This window comes from Theobroma cacao, chromosome 1 (genome assembly GCF_053813885.1).
Source record: "Theobroma cacao isolate CCN51 chromosome 1, ASM5381388v1, whole genome shotgun sequence".
NCBI lineage: Eukaryota > Viridiplantae > Streptophyta > Magnoliopsida > Malvales > Malvaceae > Theobroma > Theobroma cacao.
Window position 1 is genome coordinate 29,464,453 of NC_142639.1, and position 15,902 is coordinate 29,480,354.

Consider the following 15,902-nt stretch of genomic DNA (forward strand, 5'->3'; position numbering starts at 1 on the left):
TTACCTTTGTGGTGGATTTGACCTTGCATACAACCTCAAAGCTTTTCTAATATTTCACTCACCAAGCTACCAACAATTGCACAATCATTCTCCATAATATTCAACAACCATAGGCCTCTAAACATAGTATTAAACTTACCACTTTCCTTTCACTTTGAACCCATTATCCACCCATGGGTTTGATGGCTTGCATGTCACCAATTTTCCTCCAATCAAGCCGATCTTTGCTGCAACAAGACATTTGTCTTAGTCACCAATTCATTTTCAAAGATTACTCACGCTAGAAACAAAAATCCTTACCTTTCCTTGCATGAATCATAAAATCAAGCTTAATACATTAACACTCTATGGTTTCTCTCTTGAGTATTGAAGGCTCCTTGGGTGATGAAACAACACAAATCTTCAAGATGAGGGATGAAACCTCACGGTTCCTCTTGATTTTGTGTAAAAATCGAGCCTTTCTTTTCCTTTCTCTCTTTTTTTTCTTCTTTTTCATTCTCTCAGGTGAAACCTCTCCAAGGCTTTCTTTCCTTTCTTTTCTTTTTTCAAATGGCCGACCTTCTCTCTCACCAAGGCTTATTTCTCATTTCTCCTTTACTTTTTAAATTTTATATTCCATGGCCACTGATTTAGACAAATCACCATGCATGCATTCTTTTTCTTTTTATTTCATTTGGCCAACTTTCAAACTAATCACAATTCATGCACCCATTTCCTTTTAATTTCATTTGGCTATTTTGCCATCCAATGGTGCTTCATGCATCAATTTCCTTCCTTATGCATTGGCCCAAAATCTATCTTCATTCTTTCTCCATCTGCCACTTCATTCTCTCATCCTTCCTTGCTTTATTTCTTTATTCCATGCACCACCTTATTCCTCCAATCACATTTCATGCATAACTTTACCTTATATTTTATTTAGTCTTTCAATTAATTATTTAAGTCACATGCACATCACATCTTTCTTTCATTATTTGGCCATCTAATGCACCAATCCCATCTCATGCAAAAATAGATTTAGTCTTACTTTTACTATTTTTCCTTTTACTATGCATGGTGAGGGTCCCACATGTTTCCCACTAACTTTCTCCTTTTGCATGCTATCATTTGCATGTAATAGTGAATTTTTGCATCCAAATTCCATCATTCCACATAATCTAACTTCCCTTGGTTAGTAAATTCCCATTTAACTTCAAATGTGGTAATTGCACTTAAGTCTTCAACATTTCCTTATTTACCGTTTGTCCCAACAAACTTTTCATCCTTTACAATTTGGTCCTCAATAATTTCTTTTAACTCCAATTTCTTCCTATCTTTCTTCCTTTACATGTGTACAATTAAAATATAAAATTTGCACTTCACCAAGATGTCACCAAAATTTTTAAATATATACTTATCCATTCTTGCTCTATTAAATAATGGCACACGGGCCCCACTTACGTCGTTCTTCTCTAAAATTCTCTCGTTCTTCTTCTCCCCCACTTAGATAAGCCATATAATCCTTTTTCATGACTAATCTTGACATCAGATAAAATATTAATATTTTAATATTATTTTATTCCAAAATTCTCCACTTATCTCCTCGGGTCCTAAAATGTCTTATTAGCCCCTGATTCACTTCCAAATCACCTTTTAACTCACTAATTCATCCTTGATAAGGATATTATTATTTAATTATTATTTTCTCACATGCGGAGTATTTTACTCTTAAACATTCCTTTCACCCATCACCACTCTTTGACACTTAAATTTACGTCATTTGGCCCTTTGTCTTATCGATATGGTTATATTGACTACCATACGGGGGTACGAGGTGTTACAGCAGCCTTGTTCTCCTAGCACAACAATAGTCTATCAACTTCGAACATGATTTTCATCCTAATCTGCTCTGAACTAGGCAAAGTAATAAACATAAAACTTTTAGCCCTGTCTTTCCAATGACTTAAGAATCACATCAATCGGACTTTAGGATTGAAAGATAAGTTCCAAATACCGCATCATGTTCAGTCCATGCATATTACTGCAGTGCTCCAACTTAGATAAATATTTTGACCATGATCCAATCTGAATTGAGAAAAATAGTCAACATAAAAGTTTTAGATCTTCCTCTTATCGTTCTAGTGGTTTAATAATCACTTCATTTGGAGTTCTTTATAAAGAGATATGGTCAAAATACCGCAATATATACAAATGAAACTATCACCATCCTTGCACGAATTTTCATCAAATGAGCAATTTTCATCAAATTTCCTACAGAAGTAATAAACAAAAACCAACAATAACTACTCTTAAAGTAACTTAAAACAAAATAACATAAAATTTAACTAAAATAACTTAAATTAACTACTCAACATGTAATCAAACTTAAATTAGGAAAACACATAAAATGCTACAATCCGAACCTAAAATCTCAAAGATCTAGCTACTTAAGCCTCCAAAATGTGTCAAAATAATTCTATATAATAGACTTATCATTCTTCATGGCATTAGCCCTTAAAAGACAATGACACACCCTTATTCATTTTCCATTCAGTACCCTTAGTGCCAAGCAACCCAATAACTTCATCCAAATCAACATTTATTGTTCAGCAGCACAAAATAAAAACATTGTTCACCCTAATCAACTCTATACTTGAAATATCAACTTTGATGGATGTTGACAGCTTTAGACCGTTGGAAACAGTTTTGAGTCTATTCTAGTCGTTAGTTTATCTTCAGACATTCAAATTCAAATTTTCAGACAGTGAGCTCTTAGCTGGCTAACATTTCTTCTTAGTCAATTAAGTCTTCTCTGTCTCGCAATCAAAATTTTGACAGTGACCTTTTAGTTGGCTAACCATACTTCATAGTCGATTAAGTCTTCTTTGTCTTGTAATATGTTTTAATCCGTTAATCGATTAAGTAAGATTTTAACTGATTAAGAGCTTATTGTCTTTGAAGTAGCCAATTTCACTTTTGTACTTTAGTTGACTAACTCCTTTGGTTATTTGACTAAGAGACTTCTGTTAAGCTCTTTTGTAACTCTTTATTCTGATGAGTTTTGATGTTTGCTTTCCAGTCATTAATTTATTATTGACATACATTTTCATCCTGCACACTCAAGTAGTATAGTTAGACATTAATCAGTGGGAATGTTTTGTTATCATCAAAAACTTTTGGAGCCAACAATCTCCCCTTTTTTTGATGATGACAAAACATCCCTTGATTAATAGTACAGTGTCTATTCATTCCTTGCTAAAGATGAGGAATTTCTCCCCCTGAGTGTGTGCTCCCCCTTAATGTATGCATGATCTTTTTCAAGTTATTTTGTTTTTGAACTTAGCAGGCCAGCTAATTTTTATCTATTTCTTAATGTAGATAGCAAGCAGTGATTCAATACTTATGAGACATATAACAGAACATATTCATGAGTTGACATACAAACTTGCATAACTGCTAGTATTAAGTGACAAGATATCATCAATATTGTAACCAACTATCACTAGTATATCATCATCAACAGACCATATCCATTCTAAAACCAAATGTCATCAGCAAGCCAACAAAAATAACAAAGTAGCATAACAAAAAGTAAGTTATCAACATCCAAATGCTAACCATCAATAGTCAAAATAGTCAAAATAGCAGACTATTATAAACAACTACGCATCATTAGAATCAAATTCCTAAATCACTGTATTGTTTCTTTTACTTTCTCCCCCTTTTTGTCATCAGTAAAAAAAGGGTGGTCTGCTGATTCAAGAAAAGTTAGAGGGGGTGGATTCATCAGTCCTAAAGTGAACATTGAAGGGTTTGGGAGATGACAAAGGTGATGATTTTTGGGGTGAGGAATTAGGGGAAGGATTGTTCGAGACTTGGAGAGGGTTTTGGCTAGAGGATTAATTAAGGATCTAGCTTTGTCAGTCAATTGGGAAGACATTCTTCTCTTCAGGAACCTAGTTTTCGTTGCCATTGTCTTTTTTCTTTTTCCAGTAGGTTTGACTATACCTTATGCAGATGCAGTTGCTTTATTTTTCACTTTGTAAGTAGGTTTACTTCTGCTTGTGGTGTGAATTGAGTCAGGTGAAGTTCTTGTAAGTGTTGGTTTCTATGTTTTGCTTCTTGCCATTTCTTTTTCAGCTTGCTATTCCTTTACCATTTGATGAAACACATCCATAATTAAGATTTCCTCATAATTTATTAGAGATGGCTTAGCTTTCTGTGCTTCATCATGTTGTTGACTATTAAAATTGTCAATGATGTCATGAAGAGAACCAATCACTTCTATATCATCATTGTATTCTCTTTCAATTTCAGGTTCAATAGTAGGCTGTTTCCTTACTGTGGCAGGTTCAGGTTCACCACCTTCTGTTTAAGGAGTAGGATTCTTAGCAGCTTGTCATTCTGGTATAAGACTTGGGGTTGCTGAGGTACCTTCAGATGTAGGACCAGATGGTGTTTTTCCTTTTTCTTTCATAATATTTGCTAGGCCATACAGTTGATCTTCAATTTTCAGAGTCTTGTCAGATTGATCAGTTATCTTGCCATCAATTCTCATCAATAAATTTAAAACCATTTCATTGGAGATTTAAGAGAAAGTTGATTTGGTCTAAGCAAAAGTGGATTCTCATTTCTTGGGGTGTCTATTGGAGTTTTAATAAACTTTTCTCCTTCAAGTTTATATCCCATTTTTGGTAGACTTCCCAAATAAATGGCTTGACCTTTGCTTTTGACTTGATCCATTTGATATCTTGTATTTCAGATTTCTTTTTTCTTTACCGATGAGGTAATGAGGTTCCCATAAGCCAGATTAATTTTATCTACATCGCAAGTTCCCTTCATTCTTTCAATCTTAAATCTCCAAGGTTGAGAGGAGTTGCATTGAATGCATGTTCCATTAGCCACATGTCTTGGAGACTTACATAGCTAAAATTGCTACTTTGTCCATGAATTATTGTTGCAATAAAGTAGTGTAAGATCCTAGTTTGAGGACTCTTGATAAAGATTGCATAACTCTTGGAGGAGTACCTTTCCTTTTTCCCAGTGATGATTTCCTATAGAGATGAGGGATCATATTCCTCTGGAATCTCATATTCTCCCACATTACATTCAATTTTCAACAAGTCACCCAAATCAGCAGTAGTGAGCACAAATTCCTTTCCATTTAGAAACACATTAAAACCATCCTTAACAAAATCCTTTGGATCATCAAGCTCTATTTTATCTAGTGTAATACTAGAGTAAAATTCTTTAACTAGACTAGAACTATAAGATCTATTCTAAAAAACGCTTAATTTCTTTAATTTGAGTTCTTCAAAATATTATGACAGACCCTTTTTGATTTCATGAACTTCATCAAAACTATCCCAATCAATGAATTTTCCATAAGATATGGGTGCATTCTGTCAGGACCCAAATTTCGGGCCATTACCGGTGCATGGGCTCAATGGACGTAGTCCACTAAGCCCAAGCAAGCCTATTAATATGACCTATTCACCATTCCATCAAAAGTTGCTAAATCACATTTTATAACTTGAATCAAAATAATACTAAGCATTGCCAACTCATAATGGCATACAATTTAAATGTACATATGTTGTCTAAACGTACAATTTAATAATTTACATCACTTGTACATGTTTACAACAAAATGACTCTAGGTTTTCAGTAGAGTGACCACAGTGAAGGTGTAGCTACTGAATGCCATTGATACCTACCAAAGGTATGAATCTACAAGGACACCTTGACCTAGCTACCGGCTGCCTCTTGATATGAAAACATGAAGTTGAAAATTGTGAGTATAAACCTAGTGAGTGAACAAGAAAGGGAACAAGCAAACATTAAGGAATGTTTAACGAAATCATGATGCATTCATTTTTCAAAACAATGCAATTATTTTAGTTCTTATTAAAACCCCTCATGTAAACCCCACATGAGTAAATCACTTTAAGAAAAAGGTCCATGCTCAACAAAATATTTGGAGAGTGAAACTTTAATAGCATTCATGCAAATCAAGTCAAATAAATGACGCTGCAACGAGAATGCCTTTCTGCTGCAGCGACACTTGACTTAAATTTTCAACTAGCCTAGTGTTTCTTAACTGGCCAAGGGTTTCTCACCAAACCTCCTCATTTTAAACTTAATTCATTTATTCCTTAATGTTGGAAGTCCATGCTCAACTATGGTATCAAAGAAATCGAAAATAGGGTAGCAACCGAACCAAATGAGGAGCAAAACAGAAAGTTTTTCGCTGCAGCGAGATTGAGCGAAATTTTTTGTCACAAAACAAAAAGTTTCTCATTGCACCGAGAATGAATCTCGTTGCAGCGAGATTGTCTGCCAGCCTTACCCTTCTAACCCGAGAGTTTCTCGCTACAACAAGAAACAAAACAGTGAGAAAAAAAGTTTCCTTCCTTTCAAGAAAAATCCATTCTGCTGAAATGAAAAAATCAACATTTAACACATAAAGATTTCCAAAGTTCAACATGCCAAATTCATATGCATTTCATCCATAAACCATATACATGAGTTTTCATTCTTTAGACATATATACATATACATACATGGATAAATACCAATACCAATATCATCACATCCAGCTCATGTGCATCCCCCCACATCATGCACATAGCCGGAGTCATCGTGTGCATCCCCCCACATCGTGCACAATCAGTGCCATCGTGTACATCCCCCCACATCGTGCACACGGGCACTATCATCATCCATCTCCCTCACCGCCACCATTACCGGCATGTACATTCTCCCACATCGTGCACACACACGGTTATAATCATCACACAATATCAACCATCATGCACAATATATATATATATATCTATATATACACCAACATAATGTAATAGTGCATGAATCCATAACAACCGCATGGCACAACATAAAATCAATTTATCAAAGGCTTGTTCCCAACGCACTTGTTTTGAGAAAAAGTTGGATAAATTATTCAGTTGTTTGTGCAGCTACATTCATATTCCCAAAACAAGTTTTGAAATGCAGTTCAGTCACCGGTATTTTGTTGAACCTTTTGTCGACTTTAACTTTCCTAATTGTCCAAATGGGATGATGGGGCTTCGTTGGAACCTACCATCATATTAACATCACCATTATGTCAATTCACATACTTATAGATTCTAAAAGCTATTTCTTGGTTAACTTCCAATCGCCATTTAAATGGCTATCTAAATTCACTACCTTAACCACACTAAAATGAATAAACATCCTACTATAAAACATTTACAAGCCTAACCATTAGCCACCCTCAACATTTAAAATCAACTTTAATTTACTGCTCACCTTGATAGCCTTGAAATTTTGAAATTCTTTCCAATAGTTTTCCAAGCTATTATAGGGACTTTCTTTCTCTTTCTCTTTCTAAACACCTAGCTAGTGAGAGAAAGTATGGAAGTGGGATCTTTCAAGGGTTTTAAAGTGAGAAAGTGAAAAAGCATAAGGCTTCTAGTCAAAAGGGCACAAAGGTGTGAAAATTAAAGCTAGAGAGAGAGTTATGAAAGTTTCATATCAAACTTCCATGAAGGATGGAAGCAACGTGAGATGGAAGAAGAAGAAGGAGAAGAAGCTACTGGAGAATGAAAAAGCTACTTGAAGAAAAAGATATTTATAGCTCAAGCTTATCCATTCCACTTAAAAATACAAAAATGCCCCTCCACAAATTAGCTTGTTCTCTCCCAATCCTTTATGCCATCTTTTACTCTTTTGACACCAGAACAAGGTCCATAATTGTCTATAAAATGCTCGATTTATGAAAACTTAAAAATTTTAACCCGAGGTGAAAAATGACCATTTTGCCCCTATTGTGAAAATTATTGAAACTTCTAGTTTTCTTCATGTTTTAATCATTACACATCATTTATGTGGTCTTATGCCTATTTAGACCTTAAAATATAATAAAAATATCTTCTGGGAGCTTATTAGAGGAAATGACGAAATTACCCCTGATCAGGGATATTGCGTCTATTACTAACTATGAGCCTATAAAGGTCAAGGTCTCACACATTCTCTATTTTTTTAAATCATTCCTCATGAATCTTATTCCTAAATTTTGATATACAGAGTTACCTTTTTTGTCGGGATTTCCTTTTTCCAACTTTTTCTTTAATTCTAATGCCTTCTCTTTCCATTTCTTTCTTACTTTTTTAGTCATTAGTACTAGGTCGTTCTTTTTCCCTTTCTTTTAAGCCTTGGATGATGGATTCTCTTCCAGAAAACATTTTCCTTTTTCTTTTCCTAAGTGTCACTGGGTAGGGAAAATTTGGCCATTGTTCTTAGTGGTTTCTAACTCAGGGTTTGAAGAGTTTGAGATGAAGAGTTTTGGTTTCGAAAAGGTGGTTCAAGAAGAGAGAATATGGAAAGAAGAGAGATTATTAATCTCCCTTTTTAAATAAGGTCAAACATCTCTTTTTCAAATTTCAAAATTTTGACCCCAATTTTTTGTTTTCAATTAGACAATTTTCTTTTCCCCTGTTCTCCTATTCTTTTTCCCTTAAAAATAATTTTTTTAAAAATTATTTTAGTTTCTTAACTAATGAAGTTTTACATTTAATCGACTAAGTCACGCATTCTGAATAGATAGATCAACATAGAACATTTTTAATCAGTTAGACGATTCTTTTGACCAACTAAGTTTCTATTGACTTGTATAAGGCGAACTTAAAAGATTTACCTAAAGCTCATTTACATCAAGCATCCCTAGATTTCTTCTAATTTCACAAAATCGTTCTTCACTTAAAGGTTTAGTGAAGATATCGAACAGTTGATGCATAGTGTCAACAAATTCAATCTTAATATCTCTTTTAAGTATATGATCTTGAATAAAATGATATCGAATTTCAATGTGTTTGGTCCTAGAGTGCTGAACTGGGCTTTTTGAAATGTTTATAGCACTTGTGTTATCACAAAATATAAGTCTATTATGCATGGTTATTCCAAAATCTTTTAACTGTTGTTTAATCCATATAATTTGTGCACAACAACTTCCTAAAGATATGTATTCCACTTCAGCTATTGATAATGCAATAGAGTTTTGCTTTTTACATGGCCAAGATACAAGCATATTTTCAAGAAACTGATAGGTGCCTTTAGTGCTTTTCCTATCTGTTTTACCTCCAACAAAATTAGCATCAGAGTATCCAATAAGATTAAAAGATGATCCTTTTGGATACCATAATCCTAAGCTTTGTGTGTCCAAGAGGTACCTAAAGATTCTTTTTACAACTGTTAAATGTGACTCTTAGGAATGTGACTAGAATAGTGCACACAAGCATAAACTAAACTATATGTCAGATCTGCTAGCAGTTAAGTAGAGTAAAAAGCCGATCATACCTTTATAAAGCTTTTGATCAACACTCTTTCCTTTTTCATCTTTATCAAGCATGGTGGAGGGACTCATTGGTATGCCAATTGACTTCAACTTCATCACATCAAATTTTTTTTATCATGTTTTGAATGAATCTTTCTTGGTTGATGAAATACCATCCTTACATTGTTTAATTTGAAGACAAAGAAAGAATTTTAGTACACCCATCATGCTCATATCAAACTCACCCTGCATTTCTTCAGCAAAGTTCTTACACAAAACTTCATCAGTAGCACAGAATACAATATCATCCACATAAATTTGAACTATAACTAAATAATTTAAGCATTTCTTAATAAATAGGGTTGTATCAATGCTTCCTCTAATGTAACCTTTTTCAACTAGAAATTTTGAAAGTCTTTTGTACCAAGCTCTTGGAGCTTGTTTTAATTCATATAAGGTCTTATGCAATTTAAAAACATAGTCAGGTTTTTCAAAATCTTCAAAACCAGGGGGTTGTTTGACATAAACTTCTTCTTGAATAAGGCCATTTAAAAATGTACTTTTCACATCCATATTTGAAATTCATGAAACAAGCAAATGCAAGTAATAACCTTATGGCTTCTAACTTAACAACAGAAGCAAAGGTTTTATCATAGTCAATTCCTTCTTCCTGATTATATCCTTAAGCAACTAGCCTAGCTTTGTTTCTTATTACATTACCTTGTTCATCTACCATGTTTCTTGTAACGACCCTTTTCTCGATTGTTACCAACGTCCAAGACTTATGGGAGAACCCACCAAATCCTGAACAAGCCTTAGTTGAGATTCTTGTTAACCAATCAAACATTTTACTGCATAAGTGAATCGACTTGTAATAATATTGTCATTTACTTAAACCGAAATAAGAAGCTATAATTAATAAGTAGCAATTAGGTAACAATATCCAATTCTAGTAAACTTTAAGGTAAATTCAAGCATCACACTTAGAATCCATTACATTCTGATAAACCAAGAAATTTTATAAGTCTAACTATTTTACACAACATAACTCCTATGCAACGAAGCGACTCGGAGTGGAAGTCTAAGATATGCCATTACCTACGTCGCAACGAGTCAAATCTACTGCGATAATACACTCGAGCTGATCACTTATCTGTAAAAAAAGGGAAGATAATAGAAGTGAGTCTCATAGACTCAGTGATCATCAACTTCATGAGCAGGGCGTAAATGGTAAACAAGCCAAGGGTAGAAAATTTGAATGTTAAAAACATGAGAATGTATATAAACAATTTAAACTCAAATGGAACATTTGTGCCTTTAGTATAACCCAAGAATTGTGATGCAGAATAATCATTTCAAATAATGTATCAAAATAAGTGCAAGTAAAAGATTTCTACCATTGAAATCATTTAACATCCTTTACTCAAATCAAACTAGCATAAGCACGCATGCTCCAATAAAATCAAGCATTATCAACGCTTATACACAAGCTCATAAATCATCTCATCCTCGAGGAATTAAATACAAAATCATCGTATAAAAACAAGAGCTGCAAAAAAACTTGTAATTCTCACCATGCGAAAGAATACATGTTTGAAAACCTAAAGTGATATAACTTTTGAGTAGGTAATCGTAATAATTAACCCGTGGACTCGCTTCCACATAATAACATCCAAGAGGCCCCCCTCAACTGGATTCCCACAGCCATGGCAATCTCGACGATGTTTGTCGACATCGGAGAAATCATGTGGTCGCAACCATGTATATCAATTCGTGGCCTAGCCACGTATATCATCCCGTGGCCTTGCCATATATATATATATGTCACAGATCGTGGACTAGTCACGTCTAATAACCAGTCGGCAACCCAAAGGTTCTTTAACTAGAGCTCACTTGTGCACAACAGTCACACTATCCTGATGTGACATTCAACCTACTCTCGAATCTTTTAGTTTGACAAAACCATTTATAAGCAAGTTGGGTTCTCAAAAGCTTATTTTAAATCTATTTCCAAAGTACCAATCATTGTGACCTGATAAATCCATTTGTAAGACTTTTTAATGTAAAACTTTTGCATGAAGCTTAAATATCAAATCAGCATGGTGAACATAAAGTTTGTGCATAAAGCGTTTGTGCACATCACACAAACAAATAAGGCACATTGACATAAAACCATGGTAAAGAGCTTGTTTCTTGATTTCTAAAACCCTTTACATATATAGTTTATATATACAAGTTATTTCTAAAAACATGGCATTCACAAGTGCCTTGCATTCTACCAACTCATGCTTTCCACAATAACAGTATAATTTGATTGCAAATCCATTAAACATTGCCTATCGACACTAAAAACATATGCTGTCCATAATTACATTTAAAGAAAACAGCACATCTATTAAACGTATTTTGGTATATAGTTTATGGAACTTTTGAAATAGGCACCCCTTACTCACCTCACATTAGCGGGACGCTATGTCGCTATTGATTCGGGTGCGTCTCTAGCTAATTTAACTTGTTGGTGCCCGTTACCTCTTCCGGTACACCATCACGATAAACCCTCCACACTTGTGCACATCCTAACAGCAAATTAAACTCAATATATTTAGTGAATGTCACTACAATTCCACTCATATTTGCTGCTCTATATACCATATTCTTAGTTTTCTTTATTTTCAAGGATCCCTCACAATAATCTACTTTCGTATTTACACTTGATTGTACACACATATGGGCGGCACCTTAATCAGTGAATCTTTGATCTAATTCCACATTTTTCATCCTTATTATTCACAATAATCTAACATGTAATCTATGAACTTTTAACCAAACAAAACCAATATAACATAATGCACCCACATTGCATGCGTACCTTCTGATTTTTACTTGAATTCCACCTAGAACTCACAAACTTCTCACATCCTTGGTCACCATTGCTGCCACAAGCACAAGTAATCAATACACATTTTATTTTTTCCTTTCCACTCATGATCTCAAGGTTAAAAGCACTTACCCATCATTTGTCTTGCTTTAAATCACCATACTCTTAAGATTAACCCACAGGCATGCACCCAGTTCTTTGAATCCTTGAAGATTCTTGCTACCACAAGCACAATCTCACATTACAATTAGTTCATAAGGCATGCATTCAAACAAAATGACAACGTTTGCCGTCCTCACCTTGGAATCACTAAGCCAAACCACCACTTTCTCTTTTAAGCTCCAACAATGGCATATGGGAGAAAACTTTTAAGTTTTCCACCAATCTCTCCAAAACTAAACCTCCCGCTAGCTTTTCTTCTTTTTTTTTTCTTTCTCCTTTCTTTCTTCTCTTTTTACTTTCAATATTGACTCTCTTTCTTTTCTCTCAAAAGTGCGGTTTTCCCAAGCCTTTCCTCACCTTTCTCTTCTTTATTTATTCTTTACTTCTCATTAGACCAATTCATCCCCCACTAAATTTTCATGCACCGATTTCCTCCCTTGCTCATTGGCCCAATATCTATCCTCATTTATCTTCTCCATTCACCATCTTCACTCCCTCATTCTTTCTTTCTTCATTCTTTATTCCATGCACCACCTTATTCCTCCAATCATATTTCATGCATAACCTTTACTTTATATTTTATTTGGTCATTCATTAAACCATTCAAGTCACATACATCCCACATTTTTCTTTCCTCATTTTGCCACCTAATGCACCAATCTCATTACATGCAATAGGATTTATTCTCATTCTTCTGTTTACTTCACATGATGGGGCCCCACATGTTCCCCATTAACTTTCTCTTTTTTGCATGCAACAATTTGTATGTAATAGTGAATCCCCATGCACATCTCATTATCCCATAGATCCTCATTATCCCAATTAATTCTTCATGTCTCCATTCCTTCCAAACTCGCATGTACTATTATTAGAACTTACATGACTAAAATTTTACTCATTAAAATAATATTTTATCCATCAAATCATCAAAATTATGTTATAACTCCCCCATTTAAGTTCAACACATAGATTATGTGAGTTTTTCCAGCACTCACAATAGGAATATTTTGATATTATTTTAATAATATTTTACTAATAAAATATTATTGAATTCCAAAATTTTCCAATTAACTCTCGAGGTTCCAAACATTTTAATCTATCTCGATTTAGCTCTATTACTTTTTTTACTCCATTATTTTATTATGTATGAAATATTTTATTTGAAAATATTCCATTCCTCCTTCACCGCTCCTAAACTTTTAAATTGACCTCTATTGATCTTAATCTTGTTCTTAAAGTTGTGTTAACCACGGTTTTAGGTCATAGGGTGTTACAATCTACCCTACTTAAAACAAATTCGTTCTCGAATTTAAATAGAGTGGGTTGGTAAAACATACCTTAGTCTTGAAAGAGGTGTGGGTATTCCTTCTTCATTTCCTTTTCGGGTTCCCAAATTGCCTCTTCCATCGATCAATTTCACCATAGGATCTTTACTAAGGTAACTTCTTTAGAGCGCAATTACTTCACTTGTCGATCTAGTACCGCTACTGATTGCTCTTCAAAAGTTAATCCTTCGTCCAGAGGAATCAAAGCATAATGTATAACATTTGTTGGGTCTTTAACATCCTTTCTCAACATAGACACATGAAAAGTGGGATTCACATGAGCCAACTCCATCGATAAAGCTAGTCGATAAGCTGTCAACCTAATTCGTTCCAAAATCTCAAAAGGTCGAATATATCTCGGACTCAACTTCCTTTTCTTTCCAAGCCTTTTACTTTGTTTTAGTGGAGATACCTTCAAAAACACAAAATATCCCAACTAGAACTCCAAAGGACGACGTCTAATATCTGCATAAGACTTTTGTCTACTCTGTGCTGACTTTAGACGTTCCCTCACCATGCTCATTACATCGGTGGCTTGTTGCACCGAATCAGGACCTAATAACTTCCTTTCTCCCACTTCAAACCATCCGATGGGTGATCTGTACTTCTTTCTGTACAACGCTTCAAAAGGAGCCATACCAATACTAGCTTGATAACTATTATTATACGCAAATTTTGCCAATGACAACTGATGATTCCACATGATTCCCAAATCCAACACTATTGACCTTAGCATATCTTCGAGTGTTTGTATCACACGTTCTGACTGACCATTCGTTTAAGGATGATATGCGGTACTGAAATCTAAACGAGTGCCTAAAGCTTCATGTAAACTTCTCCAAAATTTATTAGTAAATTAAGGCCCTCGAATAGATCCTATGGTTATAGGAACTCCATGCAATCGCACGATACAATCAATATAAACCTTAGCATACTTAGCAAACCCATAACTAGTTTTTATTGGAATAAAGTAAGTAGATTTAGTTAACTGATCAACAATTGCCCAATGGGCAATCTAGTCACAAAATCCATAGCCACATGTTCCCATTCTCATTCGGGATCAGCAGGGGTTCTAGCAAACCTGGGGGTTTCCTATGTTCAGCCTTAACTTGTTGGTAAGTTAGGCACTTGGCTATGTATTCAACTACATTTTTCTTCATTCCTTGCCACCAATAAACCATTTTCAAATCATGATACATCTTGGTGGCTCTTGGATGTGCAGTGTAAGTAGTGATGTGAGTTTCCTCTAAAATCTTTTCTTTCAAATTATCTCGATCCGGCACATACGTTTGAGATTCATGCTTCAATGATCCATCGTCTCCATACACAAATTTTTTATCTCGCTCTTTAGATCCTAAGATTCTCATCATGAATTCATCTTGATCCTGAGCATTGCGAATTTGATCCAAGATCATTGGTCATACTCGAAAGTGAGCAATAATGGCATCAAGTAACACACCACTATTTAAGTGGGGGAGATTGTAATACCCTGTACCCTCGTATAGGAGTCAATAATATCTTATCGACAAGGTGAAAGGTCAATTGACGTAAATTTAAGTGCCAAAGAGCTGTGACAGGTGGAAGGAATATTTTGAAATAAAATATTCTACACACGAGAGAATAATAATAAAATAATAATATTTTATCAAGGATGAATTAGCATGTTAAAAGGTTATTTGGAAGTGAACCAGGACAAAGTGAGACACTTTGGGGCTTGAGGAGACAAGTGGAGAATTTTGAAATAAAATAATATTTTATTAATAAAATAATATTTTATTAATAAAATAATATTTTATTACTAAAATAATATTAAAATATTAATATTTTACCTATTGTTGAAATTAGTCATGAAGGAGAACTATATGGCTAATCTAAGTGGGGGAGAAGAAGTAAGAAAGAATTTTGAAGGAAAACGACGTTAATGGGGCTAGTGTGCCTTTATTAAATAACGACAATATAGGGTAAATATATATTTAAATATTATAGTGACACCTTCGTGAAGTGTCAATTAGTTATTTTATGTGTACAAGTGTAAAGGAAGAAAATTAGAAAGAAATTGGAATTAAAGAAATGGTTGAAGGACCAAATTGTAAAGGATGAAAAGTTTGGAAGGTTAAATGGTGAATAAGGAAAAATTTGAGGACTTATGTGTAATTTCAACATTTGAAGTTAAATGGAAATTAACTAACCAAGACAAATTAGATTATGTGGAGGATGGAATATA

General features: G+C 34.3%; 1 protein-coding gene across 1 annotated transcript; it reads right to left on the reverse strand.

Moving 5' to 3' along the window:
* Positions 1 to 13,811: 13,811 nt before the first annotated feature.
* Positions 13,812 to 15,093, reverse strand: LOC148764709 (uncharacterized). The gene is made up of 3 exons (XM_088808891.1): positions 14,760 to 15,093; positions 14,193 to 14,299; positions 13,812 to 14,090 (listed from the first exon to the last, which is right to left on the reverse strand). Exons 1-3 carry the CDS (start codon positions 15,091 to 15,093, stop codon positions 13,812 to 13,814), a joined length of 720 nt encoding a protein of 239 aa, XP_088665017.1.
* Positions 15,094 to 15,902: the final 809 nt, after the last annotated feature.